The sequence below is a fragment of the Simochromis diagramma genome, unplaced genomic scaffold (genome assembly GCF_900408965.1).
Source record: "Simochromis diagramma unplaced genomic scaffold, fSimDia1.1 OVJJ01000612.1, whole genome shotgun sequence".
Taxonomy (NCBI): Eukaryota; Metazoa; Chordata; class Actinopteri; order Cichliformes; family Cichlidae; genus Simochromis; species Simochromis diagramma.
The window spans coordinates 585091-612911 of NW_024387419.1; the positions used below are offsets into that span (position 1 = coordinate 585091).

General features: G+C 42.9%; 1 protein-coding gene across 1 annotated transcript in view; it reads left to right on the top strand.

Annotated features, from left to right (window-relative positions):
* shroom4 (shroom family member 4) overlaps window positions 1-27375 on the top strand; it is a 97368-nt gene extending 69993 nt beyond the window's left edge. The window contains exons 4-12 of the mRNA XM_040012579.1: window positions 6723-9615; window positions 14415-14476; window positions 17036-17815; window positions 19308-19964; window positions 21410-21539; window positions 21640-21741; window positions 23412-23582; window positions 23709-23851; window positions 24383-27375. Of these exons, the coding sequence (XP_039868513.1) occupies window positions 6723-9615; window positions 14415-14476; window positions 17036-17815; window positions 19308-19964; window positions 21410-21539; window positions 21640-21741; window positions 23412-23582; window positions 23709-23851; window positions 24383-24545 (5101 nt within the window). The 3' untranslated portion in view covers window positions 24546-27375. The remainder of the gene's footprint in view (window positions 1-6722; window positions 9616-14414; window positions 14477-17035; window positions 17816-19307; window positions 19965-21409; window positions 21540-21639; window positions 21742-23411; window positions 23583-23708; window positions 23852-24382) is intronic.
* The last annotated feature ends 446 nt before the right edge of the window (window positions 27376-27821 follow it).

Genomic DNA, 27821 nt, shown 5'->3' on the forward strand with positions numbered 1-27821 from the left:
TTCCAGTGGTGCACAAACCCAGTGGTCTGCTGGGTCCGAGCTGAGCCCCGTGAGGGAGTCGAGATGTTTTTTCAGATATAAGATACAACACAAGAGCGTTTGTGTTCTAGCTCCATATTTTTAACATTGGATTCGGTTTTGGAATAGATCCTATAGTGAGCCTTAGTGCAGAGCCTCAGTTCATCATCTAGCTGAAATAAGCTGTTTTAGCACCTTTGTCTTGAAACTAACTTTCTTCTGATTGGCTCAAAGAAAGGGTTGAAAGCAAGTGGGAGGGGCTTTTGTATTTTAGATTAGATTAGATAGATTAGATAAAACTGTATTAATCCCTTGGGTGGGTTCCTCCGGGAAATTCAGTTTCCTGAGCAGACAGACGTTGCATGTTACAGAGTTGGAATACCAAATAAAGGGTATTGCTCCATATTTTTTGACATCATATGGAGCCAAGAATAGAAAAAAAAACTGTGCAGTGGCACAACATGCAACACACACAAAAAATGGCAGGTGTAAAATGGGCCTAAGCAACTGAAGAGGTCAGAGATATTCACTTTGTTTCCCTAATGACTATTAATGATAATAGACCTTTTACCGATAAGGTTTATGCAAGATGTTTTGACGTAGTCTTGACGCAGTGTGTTTCAGATGATCTCCATGTAAAGCTATTGTTTATATGGTGCGCTCAGTGATATCTCTGATTTTAAGGTTCTTTTGGGATTCGTTTTTCTCCTGGCTTTAATTTGTCGCTTCCTCACTGAGGGGAAGAGTAATTACAAGCTGGGGAATATAAGATGAGCATCTTCATCTGAATTACAGCAAATCAGGTTTTACTGCTCCACCAAAAACATCATACTTTATATTAGTCATACAGTATGATCCCATTATTTGCAAGTCCCCACCTGGGATTTAAAAAAAAAATTGGTCCCTGTGACTCTGGCTGTGCCCCTAAAGCCAACAATTGTCAGGAAGCAGGTGACATCACTGTTTTAATGTCAACATGGCCCACACAGGAAGCAGGTCTATTTTTGGCTTCTATTTAAACATTCCAAAGCAATAACCAATCAGATCTCTCTGGTGACCAGCTCTTTGTTCGTCTGCTCGTGGGGGACAAGATGTTTTCTGCTGCGGTGGCAAATCCATTCAGAGCCCTTGGGGTTTTTAAAAGTGAAAAGGATGCAACAACAAATTCAGATGGATTTTGTTTTGTTATTTGGCCTTCTGCAGTTAATAGTTGCAGTTTAAATCAAGAAGTTTTAAGAAAGATGTAGAATAACACTAAAATGGGGTGGAGTGGAAATTGGTTTAAGTAATTCACCTTTCCAGTTGAGATGTTGATGAAAAGCAGAGTTTTTAAAAAGTGGTGGTGTACACTTGAGTTTTGGACACCAAACATTTCAATGCTTCATGAAAGAGTCACACTTTTTCCAGTGTGGTCTTTTTCACAGCGACTAATCCAAATCACACAGCAACGCATTAATGGCTAACCTTGTTTTGCTGATGGGTTTATCTCAGACGCCCTCTCGGCTGAACTTTGGTGTGTTTTCAGTATCATATCTTCCTGCCATGTGGTGTAATTAATCTGTACCAATTACAGATCTTCGGACTCTAGCAATTGTTCATTGAGCCATGAGATAGTAGATAATTATGTCATTAAGCCCAGCTTTGCTAAACCTCTAAATTGTGGAAGTATTCAGGTTTCTTTTTTTTACTACTAAGTCATAAAAGTCCTGTATGACTCCATTCAAAATTACTTCTAAATGAAATCCCACTTTTCATGGATTTGATGTTGAACTTATCTGGCTAAATTAAAACATGAGAAACATGGTGCTGAATGACCTTAAACTCACTGAATTCAATATCTACAGCATCATTTTACAACAGCCAGCCCAAAAACATCCACAGATTCCCATTTTTCTTTTAAAAGAATCACAGTTTGCTGTCATTTTAGGTTAGCATAAAACAAGTCTTAATATGGACTCCAGGATGACAATTTTGCAATCGTTAAAACTGAATATTTGAAGTCAGAATAAATGCCATCGTCTATAAAAGAATATAGATAATAATGATCTTTTTAAATAGTGATTCTTTTAAGGAATGTCAGTACATTAAAAGACTTTTGAATGTTTCAAACTGGTTTAACTCTAAAATAAAACAAAAGACTAGGAAATTATTTACTATACCTGGCCACCCATTGACCGCCCGATGTTAAAACATGCAGCACAGACAGCTTTTTATCCATCATTTGGGATCTTGCAATGTTCAAACTCATGACAGAAAAGATTTGTTTGTGCACATAATTGGAATAATAAGTTAAACAGCAGTCCAGACTCATTACTCATTCCCCTCCAAATTCATTAACATGAAGCTGCCTTTTGTTGAGTTTCTGGCCCTCTGACAGTGTTTTGCCCATGTGCCCATATAAAATATCAGGTGGGAGACCATTCTACATAAACTATATTCTTTGTAGCTTTGCAGACACGTGACAAGTCAATGTGATGTTTTCTGACATATAGATATCATGGTGCTCATGCTGACAATGTGGGATTAAGTGACTAAGGTCCCACTTACACAGGCCTAGAGACTGATCCATGACCATCTGGAAACCAAGAGAGAAAAATTAGTGTTCCCTGATCGGCTGTGAGTGGTTTCCAGAGGTTGATTGCAGTCGATGGGACTGCTCAAGTCCCAGCCACACAGATTTTCAGACCAGTTAGTGACCCCCTGGCAACCACCTGTCACTAAGGAAAAACATGTGTCACCCAACTGGTTGGCAGACCTTCTTGTGATTATTTGATTGCTAACATATTGCTGTGATCATAGTTTGAATTTTCACCCAGCGAGAGCCAGAAACCCCCAGGAACCACTGCCATCCAGTTGGGGACTACACATTTTTTTCCCCATCAACCGCTGGGTGCAGCACATCCAATATGGTGGCCAGCTGTCAAGCAGCATGTGTAAATGACTAATTATTTAGTGAAAGTGCTACTTTTTATTGAAAATTTCCCTAATCAATGAGTATTACTTCAGCTCTGAGTCTAACCATGAGATTTTTTTTTCTGCTACTGTAATACATCAGTAACAAATAATTGAATCGGATAGTCAGGTTGAATAAAACTCTTTGTATTCAAGTATGATCTCACCAAGCTACACTGTAATCCTTCAAAGAGCACACGGAAGTCCCCTCCGCCTGTATATTGACTCACAGTAAAAATAGCCTTTATGTCTTTGTTTGTCAGTTGTTCTCCTTTTGATAGCAATCAGTGATCTAACGTACCACTGTTTTAATAGTCCCACATGATGTGTGCGTGTGTGTGTTAGTGTGCGTGGGGGGTTCTTATTCCCACAGTTCTCCCGCCTGATCTCATCAGTCGGATGAGGAGGCAGCTCCCGGCATAACTCTGGACAATGTCGTGTGACTCCCAGAAAATGTGGACAAAGAGAGGAAGACGTTTAATAAACTGTGTTTGTGTGAAGGAGAGTACATTTTGTACAGTCCGTGTGTGTGTGTGTGTGTGTGTGTGTGTGTGTGTGTGTGTGTGTGTTTTATTTTTGCTCTAACCATGTGTAAGCAATAAGTAAAGTAGGGATAAAATATCTCCAGCTTTCACATTTACAAAAGTGTGTATGCCTTTTGTAACTCTCACATCGTGCGTTTGTGTATTTGTGCGGGTGCGTCTTCGTCAAACCTCACACTCACATGTTCCACATTGCTCTGATTGGGCAGGAGTGACTGTCATTTCCTCTCCAGCTCCCGTCTCATTTCCTCTCTTCCTCTCTCTGTCACCCAGGTCAAACCTATACAGAAGCCTCTCCTCTCCCATCCATTGCTCACTTCCCTCAAAGACTGTTTTCTCATGCAGATAATGAAGCGTACTTTCCACCCTGCCAGTCGGAGTATTGTATCTCACTGTTTTACACCCGTGATCTTATTGAGGGATTTATATACTTATATTGCACCACTCCCAGGGCTCCCATTTATGTCATTCTAGTACTGAACGCTTGAGACTGATGAACATGCCTGAACATGTCTGGATGGACACTAGAGAAACTGCAACGTTGGCATTTCCATGTTTGCTTTATTTTGCAGAGCTGTTATTTGCTGCTTCAGCTTAATGGTGGTTTCATAGCATTTTCACATAACACATGAAAGATCTTTGGTTTGAACCTGGGAGCTGGCACAGATCCCTGCATCAGAAGTGGCTTCTGGTGTAAAAGTCTATCAAACCAAATATTCAGTTCAATTGAATTTTATTTATATGGCACAGTAGCACAGTTCCCTCAAGGCATTGTTTGGATCCGCATATCCAGATATGCAGCTCTAAACAACTTCTGTTATACAGCATATTAATGAGTTAAAGGTCACTAATTTTATTATTGACTTTAAAGTCTTGACTTTATTACCCCATGATCATTATATAAAGGACATAAATTCCTCTTCATGTTCCAAAAGCCAGTGAAGTTTTAAGAGTTGGCTCATATAATTCTTACATTATCCAGCCATACTGGAAAACTGTAGCTGTCAAACACAGAAACATTGCTTGTCTAATGTAAGAGACACCATGTACATAGAGCCTACTGGTAAGAGCATGGAAAGGAAAATGACCTATACGAGTACTACAAATCATCAAAACACTGGAATACATGAGCATAAAACTTGTATTTAGTGTAAAAGAGTAAGTTGAGGTTGAATAGTTTACAACTGAAGTTTCTGAAGCAAAGAATTGTAAACCATAAATACCACAAGCAGCAGCCTGGAGATAGTCTGCTGGTTGTCTTGCCCATGTTGGTTTGAGATCAAAGCCCTTCAGAAATCTCTGTCTCCTGTAACCCCTCCTCTGTCTCCTTGGCAACTTTCCCCATTGTTTGAATAAGACACCAAAGAAATAACAAAAGGGTGAGTGACCACTCTCTCCTCTTTACAGGAAAAAGAAATACCACAATAAAAATGCCTGCAGGTTTTTATTGGAGCCTTTATGGCACTGGATTTGAACCAAGCGCATGAACACTGGGTGCCCTCAAAGCCCGCTTGATAAGACAATATGTACGAAGTGTATTTTTCTATCTTTGCTGCCTAAGCTCTCCTTTTGCTCCCTGTAATTCTGTCTCGTGTGGTTTTCTCCATGAAGTTGAGATGGTTGGGAATTCTTTTGTTCTTTTTTCCTGTGTGTCATTTGGGGGAAACGGGGTCATTTTTTGGCCTAATAAACAGTCGAAACTACAAGGGGGGCCAAAGAGCTCGAGAGGATGATGTGTAACATGGGTCACAGGTCAAATTCAAACCCAACATTGCGGTTGAGTGGCGGGTAGTTGAGTCCATTGAGCAACATTTGATATACAGTACATATGACATTTATTGCATGTCTGTCTGCCCTAGAAGGGATACCTCATCTGTTTCTCATCTGCCTTTTTTCTCTCTCTTGATTCAGCTGGGGCAGTATTTTTTTCTTATCTAAATCAAATGTGCTAGGATAGATTATATTGTACAGATGCTTCTCTTTTTTGGCTATATATATAGTTATTAGAAAGTAAAATGTTTTTTAAAAGCTATATATATATATATGTGTGTGTGTGGGGGGGGTAAATATTGTGCACTTGATGTAAAGAAGTTGGGACAGGGTAGGACAAAAATCGGAAGAAAGGAATGAAAGAGGAAGATGAAAAAGGATGAGAGGAATCAAGGAATGACTTAGACATTTTGACTGTAGGCAGCGTGAGTTGATGAGGAGGAAATCCCTCTCTGCCTAAAGAGGCTTCCTCCGAGGGGCTTTAAAACGCATGGGGCTGCCGTGGATCTTCAGCTCACCACTGATAGAAAACAGATCCACCAGCTGTTCAGTGGAAATGTTGTATGGATGGGATGTGAAGGGCGGGGTAATCGAAACTTACAGTATATGAAAATTAAAGATGACTTAGTATATGTAGCTTTTAAAGGCATTAACTGTCTTGTCAGTCAAGAAGTAACATCATAGTGTTCTGGAAACCACATGAAGTTGCTTAGAGAACATTAAAATTTACTTTGATTTTGATACTGTATTGACCTTCCTCCGCCTTTCCCTGCAGTTGTTACAGTTCAGCTCCCCAGCAAAAACCTTTAAACTACTTTAAATGAAGCTGGTAGGGTCAACCCATCCAGGGTTTGAGTAAATGAGGTCATTTTTGTGTGTTGGAAAACCCAAAGGGTAAAGTTTTTAATCTAGTAAAAATTCCTAAAACAGGAGTGAATGTTAATCCCAACCTAATCTTTAGATGAGTCGCCAATTACGTGTTGGATGTGAATTGTTCGATAATTAATAATGGCAAGTAGCTTAACCCTAAATCCGTAATGCTGTTTAACTATGCTAATCAAAGAATAGTTGAACAGTTCCCCAAAACTCAATAATACCAATGAAACTACCTCTGAAGTCTTCAGTGGTAATGACCCCAAGCCCTAGATTTAACCCCACCCCTAACCCTATGACCCCACCCACACGTACATCGATTATTTTGCCATAATCTTGACAGCACCTTAATCTGGTGAATAGAGAAATTTTTCAAAATGAATACAGAAAAGTCCTTGTTTTAAAAAAAATACCTTCTGGAAAAAATCTGGATAGTTTTTGATGTGTTGTTCAAAGATCAAGTTGGCATTTGTTTGCTTATTTAGTCTGCAAAATAACCCAAAGCACCACCCAGTGTCTGTTTTTGAAACATTTCGTTTGACCTTCTGCATCTCCATCTCTCTGCAGTGATTTGTCCATGCAGTGGAGTCAGCTGTCCAGACCTTACTCCTCCACTGACCGAAGCAGCTCCCTGGGCTCCATGGAGAGCTTGGACACACCTACACCCACCACGCAGCCATACTCCGACTCCCATAATTCACCAGTCGATCCCACCCTCTTCAACAATAAGAGAGACTCTGCCTACAGCTCCTTCTCCGCCAGCTCAAACACATCTGACTACGCGACAGTCCCTCTGAGACCCGGTGAAGCCAACTCAATGGATAACCTCTTGTCTTGTCAAGGCTACCCTGTTAGAGACACCTCAACCCTTTGCGAGTCACCTAGTGAGGGCAAAGATGAGGCACCGCTGATCACACAAAAGTCCAGATCACTGACTAGGCCGAGACCAAGGCCCATCGAGGTAAAAGAGAGACCCTCGTCCTGCTGCTATGAGCAGGAACGGAGGGGTGGAGGCTTTGAGATTCTAAGAAATGGAGAAACAGGAATGGAAAGAAAAAGGAACCCTCCTCAGCCTCCAACCAGAAAAGATAGTTTTAGAGCAACCCGGAGTCATCCCAATTCCACCAACCCACGTTGTGCTTCTGCTCCTATTGAAAGTTCTGGTGTTTCTTCTTATTATGAAGAAAACAAGCTCTCGCTTAATCTTGAATCAGGAATGCATAATGGCTTCCCTGCACCAGGAGAAGGAGGTCAAAGTGGGAATTTTGAGAAGGATACTTTAGATACGCACTGTATCCAGACGGAAGATATTAGATTTATAAAATGTGACACTAGTGCTCATAAAGACTACAACTCAGAGAGCACCTCAGAAAACCTCTCTGAACCACTGACAACTTCCTTAAATCCCAACCTCCCCTCTGATTCTGACACCTTGCCTGCAGAAGCCTCCACCAAGGTTCAAGAGCAGTCCCGTATCTCCCACACTCAGACCAAGCACTGTTCTACTGTGCTACACAGGCACAGCGCTCCCGAGAAGCTCCTTGCTACACAACTTCAATTGCTGCAGTTTAACAGTGACAGCCCTTCTGTGGAACCATGCAGTCTATCAAACCCTTCTGAGCCCTCTTTGTCTCCCTGCAGCAGCCAGTGGTCCCCTTCATCACTTCAGCCAATGAGTGAACACCAAGAAGCTTCTCAAAACCACCTTCATGCCACGTCAAACAAATGGGGAGGTAGCCGATGCTCAACCCCAGGATCTGTGTTCTTCGAAGGAGATGGTGATGACAAAGATTCAAGAGAGAGGCTGAATGTGAATGGCGGTTCTCTCACACCGGATCAGCATCACTTGCCATGGGGTCGCTCTGTGAGCGTGCCAGGGGAGAGCACAGGATCATCAGCACAGGAAAGACTGAGCTCTGAGCAGATGCTTGAGCGGGACTTTGAGCCTCTTAGTGCTGCTGCAAGTATGGATACCTTACTGGATGAGCAAAGAGCAGTGGACAGAGGAAAAGGTGAAGAAAAAAAACAAGAAGTTGTAGAAGGTGAGGCAAGTGCAAAAAAGTCCAACTCTTCCAGGAACCATCGAAGGAACCGCCGGCGAAGCGAGAGATTTGCCACCAACCTGCGCAATGAGATTCAGAGGAAAAAGGCCCAGCTTCAGCGCAGTCGAGGTCCAGGAGGGTTACTGTGTAGTAGAGAAACTGTCCAGGAGGAGGATCCAGATGTCAATGAGGAGGGAGATGCAGAGCAGCCAGCCCAGGAAGACTGTGCCAAGACTACATTTGCCACTCCTTCTCTTCCCCAAGATTCCCAGACCTCAGAACCAGTCATACCATCAAACACCTCAAGTGAATCAGACCGTGATGTCTTAAAGACTCAGTCTCCATCCCTAACCTACCCTCAGAACAATAGTTTATCCAGGTCTGTCCAAATTCTGGACCCAGGCGCCTCGAGTTTTGGTGTTGGCATCCGGGTTGTGGAGGAACCAGCTCCCGCTGGCAAGGCCCGCCGTTGGCGTTGGACCCCTGAGCACAAACTCCAACCAGAACCTGATCAAGACAGACAGTGCAGAGTTTCCAATGAGAGCGTTTTAGGAGTAACAGGGTCTCGTCATGGAGTTTGTGCTTTCACCTCATCATCTACATCAACATACAGCCGCTCGTCTTCAGGTTCTCGAACCGAGGATTCTGATATCCTTCCGTTTGCAGATAGAATGAAGTTTTTTGAGCAAACGAGCAAGGGCGTGTCTGTTTCAAATGCCCTGGGGTCTATCCGGAGCACCAGAGGGGGAGAGCCTCCAAACCAAAGGAGATATTCCTATCAGGGGGGACCACAGGAAAGCTCCCTGCTTTCAAATACTGTGGAGGCCAGGAGGCAGTCTGTGAGTAACAGCAGGGAGAGGCGGAAAGAAAAGGAGAGGGAACAAGCGAGAGAAAGGGAGGAGAGGTTGAGGGAGCGAGAGGAGAGGCTAAGAGAAAGGGAGAAGCAGCAGGAAAAGGAAAGACAAGAGAGGGAACTGGAAATGGAGAGGGCAAGGATGAGGGAGATGGAGCGGGAGAGAGAGCGAGAGGAGCGGGTCCGACAGTGGGAAAGGGAAAGGGAGCTCGAGCTGGAAAGGGAAAAAGAAATGGAGAGAGCGAGAGAACGAGAGCGACTCCAAAATCAAAGAGAGAAAGAGCTTGAGAGAGAAAGAGAGAAAGAAAGGGAAGAAGACTGTCAGCTCACCTCTCATCAGGAGTTTTATCGTAGCTGTGGCTTCACAGTAAAAACTCAAGACTTCCAACAACACAAGGAGAACTTCCACAACTTCCAGCCCAAACCTCAGATATTCTCCCACAGCCAAACCCAGAGTCACGTCCCACGATCAGCTTTTTATCCAGTCAGCACCCCTTCCCAGCGACCAGAGAACCGACAAGCTCTGCCCCCGGGATTCTCAGCACAGAGCTACACATCTGCAGAGGTAAGAGGGATGCTCCAAGGGTCTACTCCATTTTTTTTTACCTTGCCCCAACTAAGTGAGCAGGAAACATGGTAATACCCCAGATACGACTATACAATAGCATCAGCAAAGTAGAATTCATTTACTGTCCCCTTTTAAAAACGAAACAACCCTCATTGACTTGTTCACTTCATATTTTGCCTCTGCCTCACCTGCAGTAACCCTACTACTAATGGTTGCTTTATGTTGTAAGGTGAAGACTCCAAAATATTAGAAAGAAACCCCAATTAAATTACCTCCATGAGCAAGCACTTGGCTACAGCGGCAAGGAAAAACTCCCTTTTATCAGGAAGAAACCCCAGCAAAGTTTCTACCTCCATATTTTAATTCTTGGCCTCTGTTAAAGGATCTCTGTGGGATTACAGTTTAAAATATAATAATAAGGTAATATAATAATAGTAATAATAAGGTATAAAACATCTAATTTTCCTATAGGAAAATTACAGGTGAAACATTTAAGAGCAGTTGGAAAGAAAATAAAAAAATATATATATAACAACAATAATAATAATAAACTTGACCTCTGAACTCAAGGTCAAGGTCACTGAAATTTAAACTCGTCTGAGATTTTTAATAATTACACCTATGTTATTATTTTCCGGATTCTAGGGTAATTTCCTTATGGAATTACCACATTCACATGATTTTCAGAAAACTTGACCTCTGACCTTGAGGTCGAGATCACTGAGATTCCTGCCCGTCACATGACATGTGCACCTAACCGTGGCAAAAGGTTAGTCTACAGCGCTGATTTTGTTTGTAGGGCTTTTTAAGGCCTTAAAAAAGCACCTTAGTTAACATTTAAACTAAGCAAAACTGTTATTTTATGCTTGAGTAAGTTAAACCTCGCTTTAAAATAATGGTTAAAAATACTTATCTCAGTCAGTCAGACTTTATGATTTTTCGTTGGGTTGAATGCCAATTTATTTTGCTTTTTTGTGTAAAACACCTTTTTATGCATTCACAAGTGGCGCTCAAGCTAAACCATTGTTCGCCATAATTACCAATAAACTCATTTCTGTGTTAACGTTGCGTTATCATATTGAGGCGATGATCCTGAGAGGCAGCCTGCCTAAGCTGAATCACAGCCAGTGTTCCAGCAGCATTGAAACTTAGTACCTCTTTAGAGAGTGAAAAGTAAACTTTTCTGCTGGACCAAGCTGAGATGACCACCGGAGACCGAAAACTATCTCGCTCCTTTCAACCAGCACCACAAAGGGATCGAGTGGCCTCGCTTGGATGTTGGAGCTAAGTGGCCGCTCGGTCCAAGTGCTCCGCGGTTGAACAGTGGGTTTGAAGCCGAGCCTCTTATCCTGCATGCGGTCACAGTCTGACATTCTCATTCAGCGGATTGTTGCAGCAGAACTTAGAGAGCGAGAGAACGAGCAGCGGCGGGACACTTGTGTCAGCGATAATAGCGGCGTAGGGTTACATCTTTACCACAAATTGATCCGACTTAGGGGGGCACAGACCCTCGTCTGAACTTTTGCTTCTTCTGTGAACTCCTGCACATTCGTGCCCTCATCATTCGACACCAAGCAATCCACACTGACATTTGTTTTGGACTAAATGTACTTTGAGTTCAGCATATGTTTGGTTCAGGACACTTCTGTGAGGGTACGCCACACCAAGGCCTCCGGGGAGCCGTGAACCTCGGCCTCCTCCGTGTCGGCATTCTTCTCAAGTCAAAGGTTGCCGGTTAGATGCCACAGCGATAACCCCGTGTGTTTAACTGTGCCGCTGACAAGGTCCATTGTTTTTTAGTGGTAACAGATGTGCTAGATGGGTGATAAGCGGAAACCCTAATATCCAGGTGTCGGTGTGACGGTCAGCCTTAAAATTCACTCATTTCACGCAGTTCCCTTTTGTATTGAGAAGTGAGGTTTATGCTGTCATTAAGGTGTGTGTGTGTCTGTGTGGTCATGTTTGTGTGTTTTGGATACAGGACGGAAACCAAAATCTTTGCGGCCGCTTTTATTATTTGTGGTCTGTCGCTGAGTGAAAGGAGGCCGGCTGCGCCTTTAAATTCAATTGATGTTTTACAAAATCAGATTCCTTTTTTTTTCCTTCTAATTTTACCTCCCACGTCATTACAAAAACACACAATGTACTCTTTGAAGCAATATATCCTTCCCCAAAGGCCATCAGTTGTTATTTATACTCAAAATGAAACAAATTCATGTTAATCACTGAGCTGGCAGCGGATTACGATCAGTTGGAAGACTTGACTTGGTTACGAAATTATTTTTAGATGAAGATGTCAATCCAGCCGTGTTTCCAGCTTAATATTCTTCTATCAGTCTGTTTTTAGCTTTGGCATGATTTTATACACGAGGTGATGGGGAAATTGGACGAAGACCAGCCATAGCATCCACTGGGGGATGTCTGCGAGGTGGGAACAGGGCGAGGCTGAGGCAGCAGTAGAGTCGTGAGCTTTGAGAGATCTGCACGGTAGCCACGTAAAGAATGATAACGAACCGAACAGCATCACCAGGAAGCAGACTGGGTGGGAGTCGATGACAGGTGGACAAAAACTTTTTTACATCCACCACAGTGGCAGAGCTACAGAATAAAGAATGTAAACAACCTGGTTAAATGACAGCAGCCGTCAGTTGTTCTGTGTCCAGAGGGAGGGCATGGGGTCTACTCCACAACATTTATTTCACAGCTTAAGCATTATTCTGCAGTTTCAGACTTCCTGTATAAAAATGTTTATCTTGTATAACAGTTATGGCCAAAACGTGTCATAAATAGTGCTAAGTCCCTTTTAATAATAAGTCAAAGAGCCATCCAAGTGCTTGTGAAATAGAGCTTGTTATTAGTTGTTATCTTTTGGTTTTATGCTCTGCTGACATCAAGTGACGGCCAAATATGTAAAATTCACTTCCAGCTGTGCCAACAGAAAAACCATCTGAATGTTCTGATTTGCATCACAGACAGTCAGAAAATATTCCTCCACAGCTCTGTGTGTGTGTGTGCGTGTGCGTGTGTGTGTGCGTGTGATGAGAGTGCAATGAGTTCGCTCACTGTTTCCCTTGTGTAGTCACAACAATTTTGGAAGCTTCTAGAAAATTGTGCAAAAGTCTTAAGCCACCCCTTCATATGTCTTCATATTATTCCATCTGACACCTGAGTTCACAGCCTGAACTGTCTTAGGCAGCTAACTTCTTTACGTAGTCTTCAGGAATAGTTCTTCAGGCTTCTTGAAGGACACTCAAAGCTCTTCTTTGGATGTTGGCTGCCTTTAGATGATCCTACACTGCTTCAAGTATATTGAGCTTTGGTCTCTGGGGAGGCCAATCCCTGACTGATGGTGTGTCACTTCTGGGTTTTTCTGTCCAGGTATGCTTTTACTACACTGACAGTGTGTTTGGGGTCATTATCATGGTAAAAACTAATGAAGTTGTTGCCAGTCAGACACTTTACAGATGATATTGCATAGTGAATCAAAATCTGATGGGACTTTCTGTCTTCATTATTCCATCAATTTTGACAAGATCTCCAACACCACCAGCTGAAATGCAGCTCCCAACCATGACAGAGCCTCTACCATGTTTTACAGATGGCCGTAGACCCATCTCCTGACTTCCTCCATACATATTGTCAGTGATTTGAACCAAAAATGTAAAAAAAAATGGATTCATCGCTCCATCAGACCTGTTTCCACTGATTTTCAGTTTTCAGTTTCTCCCTGTTTTGTTTAAGAAGGTCCACTGAGACATTTCTGATGAGGCTTCAGTGAACAGTAGACGGATCAACTGAAGAAGGCCTGGAGAGTGATTGCTCAAGACCAATTTTAAAATAAGTCCGGCTCCTTGGAAGCAAAATATGTTTATTTTACTGACATGCAATAGTGGCTCTGACTGTAAAATAGACAACAGTGCAGGAGATGAAAGGAGCGATCCATCCTATCTAAATAAAATCTTAAGTGAACAAACAAATCTACAAAAGCTACATGTACTACAAACAGAAACATCCTGCAATAAAGCGAAGATGAGGTTAGCAATCTCTTTAACTGCATCCCAGGAAACTGTTACGTGCAGGGAGAAAAGGACCCAAATGCAAAGCAAAAACTAGCAGAACTCAAACACAGAACGACAACGAGGCACGCAATCCAAGCAGAGAGCAGGAACAGTCCATCAAAAATGCTGTCCACAAAGAAGACAGCCAGGGGAGTGTACTGCAAAGGATGATTCACAGCAAACTGACTTCAGGGTAAACCCTGTGTTTTCAGTGTTATGAAGGTCCCGCTGCCTTCCCTTCCATTACAAAAAGCAGCCTTACTAAACAGTCCTCACTCGAGCACATGTGATATGATGAAGAAAGAAAAGTTATAAATAGGAAGACAACAAACAACTCGGAGTGGAAAATGTACAGATGAAGAGATTTACAATTAAATCACACAAAAATACACAACAAATGTTAATATAATTGTTAAAAGTCAGATAGACAAACGCGTTTTTAGAAGACAACTTAAATAAGGTAGAGATGGAGAATATATTAAAAACAAAAGTGCATTTGAATCTATATAACAATAAAAAGTTGACTCATTGTAGTTCATCAAGTTTGGTTTTAGACTTATAAATGCTTCACGCTCAGCACAAGTTACCTCCACCTCTCTAAACCCCGTCACCACTGCAGGGTGGAGTAACACACCAATTTCCCTTCAGCTGGGACGTGTGCTGAACATCACTCAGCTCCAAATTGAAGCCTTCCTTCATTCCTTTGGTGTTATTAACCGGCATTAAATCTCTCCACAGACTTATCCTGCCAGGCAGCAGGAAACAAGCAAGCTCAACAGGAAGTACAGCCTGACCGAGAGGTGAGCCGCTTCCTTCTTCTCCCGCACCTTTTTTTTTTTCCTTCTTCTTTCTGACCTGGTTATCTTCACGTATTTGCTCACGGCCTTTCTTTTCACTCGCTCCATCCCCTGTGTGGTTCTCCGGAGGCGTTTAGGTGCGGTCGGGCCATTGTGCACTGGCGGGCGGAAATCCCACTCAGTCATGCCCGGCTGTGATTTGCCTGTAATGAGCTCTAAGTGTGTGGAGTAATCACGCGTGCTCGAAATGTGACCATAATGATATGTGGTTGGATGTATGTTAGCGGGAGGGGCATTTAGGACGCATAGTGCTCGTTAAAGGGCCTCTGCTCGGATTTGACCAGAGACCGAAACAGCTCAGTGAGCATGGTATGCACAAAGGAAACATTTACTGTAATTGAACCACTTTCACTGTCTCTGTGTTTTTGTTCCTGATGTGCTTTTTTCAGGAATACTCCCTCTGGAAATGTCCATCTTGTCTTTTGTTACTCGAACTTTGATTGTTTTTATTTAGCAGTTTATTTTAACAGGAAGACTTAATTTTGGGGGGCAAACAAACTGTTTCCAAAAGCATTTTCAAAACTTTAACAGTATACACACTTTACAAATAGAGCACAATGTCATCAGAAGAATTAGTGAAAAACGTGGCATTTGGAACCAATTCAAAACAAAATTTTCAACCCAACCTGCTCTAAACCACCTTTTCTGTTCAGTTTGAAGGTTTGAAGCTCGTTTTCTCTCAGCAGCAACTCCTGTATTTCAGTTTTAAATAGAGGATCAAAGATGCATGTGTTTTGTGACGTGCAACTGTAAGAAACTCCTGCCAGCATGCATAAAAGCAAGCACAAGGCTCACGATTTCAGTCTGTATAAGTGCAGTCGATAACTGGCAAGCACTTCATTTTATTTTTGCTTCTTTGTTAAAGAAAAACATCATTACTTAGGGTGTAAATGGTAAATGGCCTGTATTTATATAGCGCTTTACTTAGTCCCTAAGGACCCCAAAGTGCTTTACACAACCAGTCATCCACACATTCACACACTGGTGATGGCAGCTACATTGTAGCCACAGCCACCCTGGGGCGCACTGACAGAGGCGAGGCTGCCGGACACTGGCGCCACGCGGCCCTCTGACCACCACCAGTAGGCAACGGGTGAAGTGTCTTGCCCAAGGACACAACGGCCGAGACTGTCTAAGCCGGGGTTCAAACCAGGAACCTTCCAATTACAAGACGAACTCCCAACTCTTGAGCCACGATCGCAACAAGATTGACCATTTTCATGATCTTGGTGTCAAATCATACATATACGTTCACTAGACCCTTTATTAAGTACACCTTGCTATTACAGTGTTGGACAGCTTTCGCCTTTGCGGCTGCTTTAATTGATCATGGTGTAGATTCAACTAGGTGCTGGAAACATTCCTCAGAGATTTGGATCCATGTTGGCATGAGAGCATCACACAGTTGCTGCAGATTTGTCAGCTTCACATCCATGAGGAGAATCTCCCGTTCCACCACATCTCAAAGGTGCTGTGTTAGACTGAGATCTGGTGACTGTGGAGGCCACTTGAGTGTGGTGAACTCATTGTCATGGTCAAGAAACCAGTTTGAGATGATGTGAGCTTTGAGACATGGTTTGTTGTCCTGCTAGAAGCAGCCATCAGAAGATGGTACACTGTGGTCATTAAGGGATGGACACGGTCAGCAACAATGCTCTGTGGGGTTTAAATGATGCTCAGTTGGTACTAAGGGGACCAACGTGTATCCACACACTGTTACACCGACACCAGCTTGAACCAATGATACAAAGAAAAACCTCAGCATGCCATCTAAATGTCATGTGAATTGTAGCCCCAGTCTCCTGGTCTTAGCTGACAGCAGAGGCACTCTGTGTGGTCTACTGCTGCTGTAGCCCATCTTCTGCATACCTTGGATGCAACGAGTGGTTACTTGAGTTGCTGTTACCTTCCTATCGGCTTGAAGCAATCTGGCCATTCTTCTTCACCCACCCACTGTTTTCCTCACTGGACATCTTCTCTTTTTAGACCATTCTCTGTACACCACAGAGATGGTTGTGTGGGAAAATCCCACACAAATCAGCTGTTCCTGAAATACTCAGACCAGCCCGTCTGGCAGCAACAATCATCCCAAACTCAAAGTCACTTAAGTCTCCTTTCTTCATCATTCTGATGCTCAGTTCATGCAGTCTTTGGACATTGTCATAATAAATGTTTTTTGCAGTCATTTGGCGTTTGAACTGAACTGTTTTTGTTCAAATTTAGACAAAAAGAAACCGAAGAAGTTTTTAAATTGTAAATTTCAGGCTTTGTCAAAGTTGGAAATATAGAAATCACAGGCAAAGGCTGAAAATTCACGTGGCGTGAATGTGAGAAACAGCTAGGCTAGTGTTGACTAAGCCTTTCATCCTCAGCTGAGCTCTGTTACAAGGAATTTGTGTCACGATGTTTCTGAGCTCTTCCTTTATCTATAAGCTTGGCTCACTCTCTATTTATATATAAAATAACCTTTCTCGTGTCACTCTACTTTCTCCACAACAAAAGGGACTACCCAAGCTGGAGGCGGGAGTCCAGACCTCCAGAGAACATCGGTCAGTACCAGCAGCCTCGATGGGGCCTCAGACACACAGACAGCAGCACCGATGACCACAACGGCTACGCTTTTGCACCTCCACCAGCTCCTCTTTATCTCAGAGGTCGAGCCATGTCCGAAAACGACCTCCGCTTCGACAGCAGCCAGCGCTGGTCCCCTTCAATTTCCATGGCAACCAGCCAGACCCTGAGTGAGGTGGAGGAAGGCAACATGAGACGTGGAGATGCATCAAGTGTTTCCAGGCAAAACAGGAAGAAGACACCCCCTCCTCCAAGACCACCACCCCCAAAGTGGGAGCAGTTCCACCGCCGGCGAGCGTCTCACCACGCCCTGTTCTCCTCCTCATCTGCTTCTGCTGCTCCTCACTCCATCCCTGCCTCCTTCAACTCTCCAGGGGCTCACTATTCAGCCCACTCGTCCACCTACGTCCCTCCACCTGACACCTCCAGGCAGAGGTCCTTCAGTCTTCCTCCAGAGAGGCAGGAAGTGGTGGAGGGCGGGTGTCCGAGATGCAGCCGCAGTCAAACCCAGGAACGCACAATCGCCCCGTCCAATCAGAATCAGCCTCAGTTTCAGGAACGCCTCATTACCGTTGCTCCGCCTAGCCCCATGTTCTCCAGGAGGGGATTCAGGCCGGTGGCTCCGCCCCATAGAGAAAGGGAGGCTGAATCACCTCTGCCGCCTCCACCGCCTCATCCTCCTTCAGTAGCAAAGGAGAACAGTGTGAGCAGGTGAGACTGGAGAAAATGCTGATGTTTATAAATAACTTTGTTTTTTTATTAAATGTTGAATTATTTGTTTTAGAAAAGTCAGAAAAACGAGAAGAAAAAACTTTTGCATAACAAAACAAGAAAATGATCGATTCCTGTTCTCAGGCATAGAAAACCAGTAAAGATCAATATTTGATGGGCTAATATCAGTCACTGTTAATATTTTAATCAGTGTTGGGCAAGTTACTTTGAAAAAGGAATTAATTATAGTTACTAGTTACTTCTTCAAAAAATTAACTGAGTTACAAGATTCGAAAAGTAACTATTGCGTTACTTTAAAAACATCTTTAACCCTCTGGGGTCCAGGGTATAATTGGCCATTTTTGACTACTTTTGATTTTCTCTCTACATTTTACCTTTAAAAACTATTTACTTTGCTTTGTTTGGTTTCATTCTTTTCAGCACAACCTCACGTGTGTGAAAGTACAGTTATGTTTTCATTTTGACATACTGTATTGACACCATTGATCTAAAATCAGACAAAAAACATAAAATCCAAGTAGAAATTTACATTTTTTACTGTAACAACCACTTTTTTAAATAACCATTTCAAACTATTTACAGAACAATCAGCTGTTCTGCATCAATAAGATGCCACAAATTATTTGTGCCACTCCAGATATTTCTGTCCACTATAAAGGAGAACACCACAGCCTGATACCTGCAGGTCTGACAGCAGCAGGTGTATCACTCCTGTTTCTACCTGGAGACAGCAGTCAGCTCATTGTTCTGACACACAATGCAAAACTATCCACAACACTACACACTAACTACACAAGACAACACATTAACTACACGCTCCAAACACGCTAAACGTCACAAATCTCTCACATCTCAAAACTCGCTGTCTCTCTCTCTCTCTCTCTCCCTCCCCCTCTTCCTAAACAACCAAATGTCACTTTGCCATATCATTTTTTTGATTGGTCGACATGGTGCATTTTTCCACCAAGACGAACGGGCTGTTTTTGTTGTTGTTGTTTTTTTGCTCATAAGCAGAGAGTGCTTGCTGCGCTGTCCTTGGACAGTAAACGTGATGAAACTATTGAGGAAAAAACTATTTATTGTTTATCATGACTTTGGTTTTACGTGGCCTCTCAACACAATTTTAAAACTGGTAAATATCACCTTGTTGCTTTTGTCATCTTAAAGTGGTCATGTGATTGGCTTACCACGACTACTTTATTCTTCCTCAGTCAAACAGCAGCACTCATGCGCTTGTTTGTCCCCTGAGCTCCAGGTGTTGTGCCAGAAAGTGATCGTCGGGCAGAAAGTGATAGCCGAACGCGGGAGCGCGCAGCTGCTTAAAGCTGTAGTTCCCAGTTTACTTACGTAGACAGCTACTTCCGTGCAACTGTAACACCGTTATTCCCATCACTGATTTTAATAGACTCCTAATTCCTGTGCTTGGTTTACTGATGTGTCAGATTATTTTAATTCTCTTGTTTCTCTGTAGTTCATCTGCGACGGATGTCAGCTGCAGCCCAGACCACAACAAAATTACAGTCAAACCTTACAAACAGCAGCCCAGCGTGAGACCTGGAGCCGAGTGGGAGAGAGCTTCAGCCCCCAGGGTTCACAGCGACACGGCGACCCCTCCCATTTTAGAAAACGGAGGTGTCATCGAGGCTTCCGATAGATATGCCAGTCGAACCGACTGCGAGCAACTTCGTGTGGACAGAGGCTTCCAGATGGAAGATCAGCAGAAGATCCTTGAAACAGGAACCGAATCAGAGACGACCCTCAGCCCGAGCCCGGAGCACAGCCTGGAGGCTGACCTGGACGTCCCCCTAGAGACCGACATCGATGACTTCCAGGAGGAGGAGCTTCCGGGAGAGGACATTCCCATCACAAGCGAGCTCCCGTGCTTCGCCCTCCCTGTCACGGTCCTGGAGACGGACATCGACACGCTCCCGGATTCTGAGGCATCGCCGTCAGGCAGGACAAGGGCGGAGAGCAGCTCCCTGGAGGAGGAGCTGGAGGGTGGGGAGAGCAGCAGCAGAGAGGGGCTGAGCCTGGAGGAGCTCTTCCCCCAGAGCAGTGAGGGCGAGTCGGGCACAGAGAGCTGGAGAGAAGCGCAACCCGTAGAGCACAGCACAGACAGCCTGGATAGGTATGAGAGGTGTGTGTGTGTGTGTGTGTGTGTGTGTGTGTGTGTGTGTGTGTGTGTGTGTGCGTGTGTGTGTGTGTGTGTGTGTGTGTGTTACACAGACCATTTGATTTGTACAAGACTTAACTGTTCTCATCACTAAGCTCATTCTGTTTCCCACAACCTTTCCAAAAGACTTGGTTCTTCTCTGTTAGGTTTACAGATGGTTCGTAGTCGCAGACACAGGTGCATGATGGGTAATTAGCACCACATAGAGCGCAGACGGGTTCATTTTTTTTAATCTTAAAACTGAAAAATCAACAAAGAAACATTTATTTTTCATTTTTGTCTTCACTTTTTTTAATGAAGTGTCTTTATTGTCACTGTACAGCAATTTTGAATGCAATCTCAACAGTCCTAAAAAAAACATATAAAACTATATAAGATTTAAAAACAGATTTAAAAAGGGGGAAAAGCATAAAAACAGTTTTTTTAGTCTGTTTGCCCTTTTAATTGCTCTGCCCCACCTGATGGTCACAGATTAAACAGGAGCTGACCGGGCTGGGAGAGATCTGTGATGATATGATTATGATATTAGGCTGTCTGAACTGTGTAGGTCCTCACAGTTTCCAATCATTTTAACCCTTGATAACACTGATAACCCTCTGGACCTTTTTCTGTGCCACCACACAACAAGGAAACCCCACGTGGAAGCAGTATGTTCAAATGCTATCTATAGAGTTGAAGTAGGAAACCAACAGTCTCAGAGGGATGTTCTTCCTCCTGAGGACACTCGGGAAGTAAAGTCTCTGCTGTGCTTTCTGGGATCAGATCCTCCTTGATGTAAACTCCCAGAAACCGGACGTTTGTGACTCGCCTCCACATACTTCCCACTGATAATTAAAGACAGCACCTTTTGTTACGAATGTGTTTAGGAGCAGGTTGTTATCTCTGTGAACGGGCACAGTACCCTTCTTATCTTTAATTTCAACATCGTACGAACCTTTCCAAAGGCCTGGATTGGACCCTGACGAAGTTCTTTGACTTAACGGTGAAAACTTTTATTTTAGCTTACCTGTAGTCCAGACAAAGCCGTATAGGTGGAAGCGGGTCAAGTTACCCAAAAACGTAGTTAAAGTAATTGTGAAATTCTAAGTCATGGATTTATTTTTAATATTTCAACCCACTATGTTGAAAAAGAACTCCCCTAAGCATTACACAGTGTTGAAAAAACAAAAAAAACTTCACTGTCCTCTCATTTGGCTTCATGTTTCACAGTTTTGGAGCAGAGTTGTGCCGAGATGCCGCTCGTTAATGTCTTGCCTCATTAAACCCACGTAATTAATTGCACTTCTTTTACATGCACCTGTAATCTCCGTGTTTTTACAGCTTTGTCTGTTTTGCACCTCTTTTTGTCTTTTATCACTGTGGGAATAACATAAACTCCCCTGCCGGTGCCTTCTCCACAGGCGGTCAGGAGCTAGCTCCAGCTGTTCGTCCTATTACAGCACATCAACGGCCAAGGCTCAGATCCTGTCGCAGATGAAGGACTTCACAGATAACAGAGAGCGCGACAAGGATGACGAGCTGACCTACAAGGTAATTCATGCGACTGCTGTTTGAAGAACGGGTGTGGTGGAGATAAAGGGAGAGGACCGCTCCTGGTTATTGGGCTTTAAGTTCTTCCTCTGTTGTGTAGAAACAGCTGATGGAGAGCCTCCGGAAGAAGCTGGGCGTGCTGAGGGAGGCTCAGAGAGGACTGCAGGAGGACATCAGAGCCAATGCACAGCTGGGAGAGGAGGTAAGGACGAACTCATTCACCTGGTCATTATGTCAGCACAGAACAACACACTTATTAACATGTACTTTTCTTGTTCAATCAGATTAAAAGAAAAGTACCTTTTTCTTTTTAAAGCAAAGCTGTTTATTGCTTTGTTTTAGATGGTTTTGTGTGGTTAAACACACAAGAGTGGTTAAACACTCTTGTGTGTTTAAACACAAGAGATCTAATGTGCTAAGAAGAAGTGTGATGTGTAGCGCTGCAGTAACTGCACAGAGACGAAGCTGATGAAAGAGCTGTTGAAGCTTGGTTAAGAAGGGAGTTGCTCATCAGCGAGAGGCAGTTTGCCTTCACTGGCTTCAAGAGTACTACAGATGTGATGTTTGCTTTCTTGTGTTGATGGAGACGTGCAGAGAAGGTCAAAAGGAGCTGCACTGTCTTTGTGGATCTAGAGAAAACATATGATAGAGAGAGGAGCTGTGGTCCTGCATGAGGAAGTCAGGAGGGGCAGAGAAGTATGTGAGGGTGGTGCATGTATGAGGACAGCGAGGAGGTGTGCGATTGGAGTGACAGATGGGTTCAAGGTGGGGGTGGGATGATATGCACGATCTGATATCCTCATGTTGGTGTCGTTCCTGATTAAAAAAACAAAAACAAAAAAACAACTAATTCTGGTCCAGGTTCACCATTGCAAGTGACCAATCACATTGTAGTGATAGGGGTTAAGGTTAACCAAACTATATCCTTAACCACAACTGCATCCTAACCCCCGCCCTGAGCCTGACCCAGACAGCCTCTCCTCCTAAGTGTATGTCATCAGCATTTTTGTTTTCTGTGACATCATAACAGTGTGATTGGTCAGATGCAGTGTTGATCCTGGACACATATTATGATGATCCAGGAACAACACCAACACAACGATCACACAGACTGGGATTATAATAGTGATCGGCTCTGAGCCCCTTTTTCTATTGACTGATGGGGACAAGCAGGAGTCTCTGCGGACTGTGATGTTTGCAGACGACGCTGTGATCAGTAGTGAGAGTCGTGAACAGGTGGGAGAGATCCTGGAGTGGAGGAGGTATGCTTTGGAGAGGAGGGGAATAAAAGTCAGTGGAAGCAAGACAGAATCCATGTGTGTGAATGAGACGGAGGCAGGTGGATAGGTAAGCATGCAGGGAGTGGAGGTAGAGTTTAAATACTAAGAAAAGAGGAAGGCCACAGAGAATGTTTATGGATAGTGAAGGAGGACGTGCAGATGGTTGGTGTGACAGAGGAGGATGGTAAGGATAGGGTTTGATGGAGGCAAATGAGCCACTGTGACAAACCCTAAAGGAGAAGACTTTTAAGGAAGTGTTTAAGAAACACGAATGAACAGTGCAAATATAAGTGAGTGTAAGAGTGTGGGGACCTTTAAAGCTAATAGTGTTCAGCCTGCTAGGTTTTTTTCTTCACTTAAATTAGCACATTGTGTTGGATTTTCTAACCAATAGGAGGCTACAAAAACCAGACAGGTTTATTTGAAAAGTTTGTGGCAGTTATTTTTTTAATAGCATCTTATGGATGCAGAATGAAGAAGCGTGTTGATGCTGGGTAAGGTTTCACATCCACTGCATCAGCTCTGTGTGTCATCAGCTCTGTCCATCACGTCACTGACTTACAGTAAATCTGCTCTTCCTGTTTGCTCTCAGGTGGAGAGCATGGTGGTCTCCGTGTGCAAGCCCAACGAGGTGGACAAGTTCCGCATGTTCATCGGCGATCTGGACAAGGTGGTGAGCTTGCTGCTGTCGCTGTCTGGGAGGCTGCTAAGGGTGGAGACCACGCTGGACACACTGGACCCTGATACAGAGCACCACGAGAGGGTGAGGGTGATGAGGGCGGAGAGAAACGAGGACAAGAGCAGATGTAGACAGAGTGGACTTGTAGTGCATCAGGGTTTGTTTTTAAAATACTTCTATTCTCCCTCTCCCTCGCTCTCTGCACTGCAGCTCCCCCTGCTGGAGAAAAAGCGTCAGCTCATGAGGCAGCTGTCCGAGGCTCAGGACCTGAAGGACCACGTAGACCGCAGAGAGCAGGCTGTGAGCCGCGTGCTGGCCCGCTGCCTCTCTCCAGAGCAGCACAGAGACTACAGGTGGGATATATGCCCAGTGTGGCAACATAAACAAACCCACAGTAGCCGGTGGAGAGTTCTGGTGAGAGCTCACTTTTCTTTGTAAGAGTGTAGTCAGGAGTTCTGGAATGGGTTCATCTAGAGACTGGAAAGTGTCACAGATCCTGCAGCGTCTGGTGAGTTCTCTCTGGACCTTTGAAAATCCAGTGGAGATGGTCTAAAGTATCACGCCAGACCGTATCCAGGTCGCCAAGGGAAGTCAGGAAGCCAGATATCTCTAAAAAGTCTGGGTCATGTGCATAATGTGTGTTATGACCTGGGTTATCAGTGGGGTTGTCTCTGAGCATGCACCTGAGCTCGTGCAAACCATGGGAATCTGGCTGCTTCACTAAATATAAGCTGAGCTCAATACATTTTCTTGTGTTGAAGGGCAGCGTGTAACAGACACTAAAGCATGTTAACTCCATAAATCAAAGTATCAAAGCTCAACATTCTACCCCAAACGTCTTAATAATATTCACTGTGGGTTTTTTGTGTTTTTCCCTTCGGCAGCCACTTTGTGAAGATGAAGGCCGCCTTGCTGGTGGAGCAGCGGCAGCTGGAGGACAAGATCCGACTGGGAGAAGAGCAGCTGAGGGGGCTGAGGGAGAGCCTGGGACTGGGGCTGGGGCTGGGAATGGGCATGGGCATGTCGATGGGATATGGACAATATTAGGAACAACAAAGCTTGAAAGCGGAGAAGAAGGAAGGTTTTTTTTTGTAGACTTTACTTGGATATGAAGAAAAGGAGATTTGGTGATTACGATTTCATCTGTCTGAGAAAAGGATGCCATCTTGATCAATTTTCATCGTGAACCTCCGCTCTTATTTTGAAGGAAAACTGCATCACTTGTTTTGAGACCAAGTATGAAACCATTGCTAGGAGCTGATTAACTTGGAAATAACTGGGCTGGCTCCATCTGCAGATAGCGAAATCGTCTCCTTGTCTAAAACTGACTGCCTCACAGATTTCTGAAGTCTTCATGTAGCTTCACATTTAGCACATCGAACTGCTTTTTTAAGGATTAGCAGACCTGTACGCAGAGAATTCAGGTCCAACACAAACAGCTGAATCAGCACCCTGCAAGGCTCTAAGTAGGTGAGAAGGAATGGAGGTCTCTCAACAACAGAGACCAGGAGAGAGGCACGAGTCCAAGGTGTCAAAATGAAAAAAGACGGGGGGAAAAAAGACTGTTATTATCATTAACTACAGACTGCAGTGGATGGATAAATCTAAAGATCTACCAAAACATATCAACAATTAATCTCCAGGATATGCGATCTGAGAGCACAGAGCATGCTCAGTGTTGGAAATGGGGGGCGATCTGTGAGTGAAACAGCTGGTGAAGATTCATAGTGAGCGGCTTCTCGTGGACCGAACGGACACGTGAGAAAATGTTGTACCCTCTGCTTCACGTTATGAACCACGTACTGTAACATTTATTGTCCTCTAACCAGTATCGCGCCACGCTGCCAAAGACATTTTTGCTTGTTGAATGTGTCACTAAGACGCTGCTCACTTTGTTGTTGTTGTTTTTAATGTATTTAAATCTCCTGGTTCAGAGAATTAAAGGATTTTTTTGGTGCTTACCTTAACCACACTAAAGCCAATATTGTGAAATGCCATTTGCAGGATTATTAACAGCTAAACATGTCATTTCTACAGCCTTCAGCAACACATATACTGTTTTATCTAAGCATCATATTGTCATATCACTTTATATTCTTTTTACTGTAATGTCTGTGGCTGTAAACATGTGTTACTGTGTGGAGTTTGACACTTCACTGACTTGTTCTGCCACGGAGTGACCGTTATGTACAGAAGATGCGTGTTTATAATGTATATAGCGGTTTTGATATTTGAAATGACTGGAATAGGTTGTAAAAGATGAGAAAGAAGACCGGAAGGAGTTGAAGTTTACTGTATATTTTGGCAGTGGATGAATCCAGTGTTTGGTTTGTGTTAAACTAAACTTTGTGTATCCTTTTTCATTTTTTCTGTCCAATAAGCTTGTTCAAGCAACTGTAAAGTTTTAAAAATGTTTCTAAGTCCACCATTTTTGCCCTAAAATTTGTATTCGAGTCCCAAATGTTGTATAAATTTAGGCTATTTTTGATAAGAAGATTCAAACCCTTTCAGTATATATAAGGCTACATCTAGCAGCCAGTTAGCTTAGTTTAGCATTGATGACAAGCCCGACTCTTTTTCTGCCAGCAAAATTAAATAATTAACACATTGTATTTTGTTTATTAATCCATAAACAAAGGATTGAAAGTGTGAAAATTGCAGTGTTTTAAAGCTCTACCTCTTGATGCTAATGGAGCTAGCATCTTGGTATTTAGGATTTAGCGGCTAATTGTTTTAAGTTGTTTATTTTAGCCTTGTTTTAAAGTTCAGCTCAAATTAAATAAAACCAATCTAATCAGTGAGTCATAAAGTAAATGTTAAACACCAATTATTATAAAAACATAAGGTAAGGTATCACAAATGATACTGGAACAAAAGTGTAAAGACCTAGCTAATCTTAACGTAATTGTTTTAGCTTGTTTTGGTTTTGTTATAACTTTTAGGTTAACCACAAAAAACACAAAATAAACCATAAATAACCAACCTAGATACAATGTGTTAAATATTGAGCTTTAAAGTGCAGTTTGTACACATTAAACAAACAAAATGCAGTGTTCCCTTGTTTCAAGTCTTTCTGCTAAGATAAGCTAAGCTAACATGCTCTTGGAAGTAGATTGATATATGTAGTGTCAGTTTTCTCATCTACATTTTATCTAGAGAGCAGATACAGCCCATTTTAAAAACTGAATTTTGTGGTTTTTGTTGACAAAATGGAGAGAATTCAGCTTTCCTGAAAGAGAGAAGAACTTCTAGTTAATTGTTTATTGTTACAACCCTCCATTAAACTTTAAAACAACTTCTGTCTTGTAATTTGGGATTTGTTGCCAAAATCCAATTCCAAGCTTTGTCCGCTGGCCTAAACCTCAGAAAGGAGTCCAGACCTGCCTGTCTGAATAAATACAAATTCAAAACTAGAAGAGCAAACCCCATTCCAAAGATTTCTAAGGAAAGTGATGCTGAAGGGAAATGAAACGGCTCTGAAACGCTTTGGTCCAATCTGTTTGATCATTTAATTATTGATCAACTGAAACAAAGAACAAACCTACATTTTATTCCATTATCATTTCATTTTCTTAAGATGTCCAGTTAAACTTAAAACTGTGTTACTCCCATGTTTTGTACATATTAAATGTATCCCTACTCTATAAATTGACTGGAAATGTACTGATTTGAAAGGAGAGGGACAGAAAGTTGCTTATTGGACCTGAGAAAGAGAATAATTCTTCTGTTCATGTTTCCATCTGTCATTTTGATTTAATACAAACCATTTTTTGTCTCTTTTTGTAACATGCATTACTGAAAAGGCCTGTTTTATAACTGCAAAAACACTCATCTGAGGAAAAAGTACCATAAATAATAATAATGATATTTTAAACCAGCTTTGGGTCTCCTGCTGTGATTTATGCCCTCATGGGTAAAAGCTCTCTTTATATCAACTTGTCCGGTGCTGAAATGTGTTTTCCTCTCGGGGCGGGGCCATTCTTCAAATGTGGTTGGACGAAATACGGCTCGGGGTAAATGGAGGTTGACTGATGACGAGGGGGAGTCATTCAGCAGCTCTGCAGGATCTGGGGAGTTCTCCTGAAGGGAAATGATCTCTGTGTCATTAATATTGATGCTCTGTCTAAATTGCTGAATGGAGCAGAGGCCAGGAAATACAATATTAACGTACAGTGTCGTGAGTTGTATGTTTAAGGAGCAAAACCGCCCCAGTTTAATGTTTTGGTAACTACCAAAATTATTTTTTATATTGGTTTAATGGTTAATCCACCAGATACACAAGCTATTTAACTAAAATGATGTTCTTAATGTTAAAATATAATT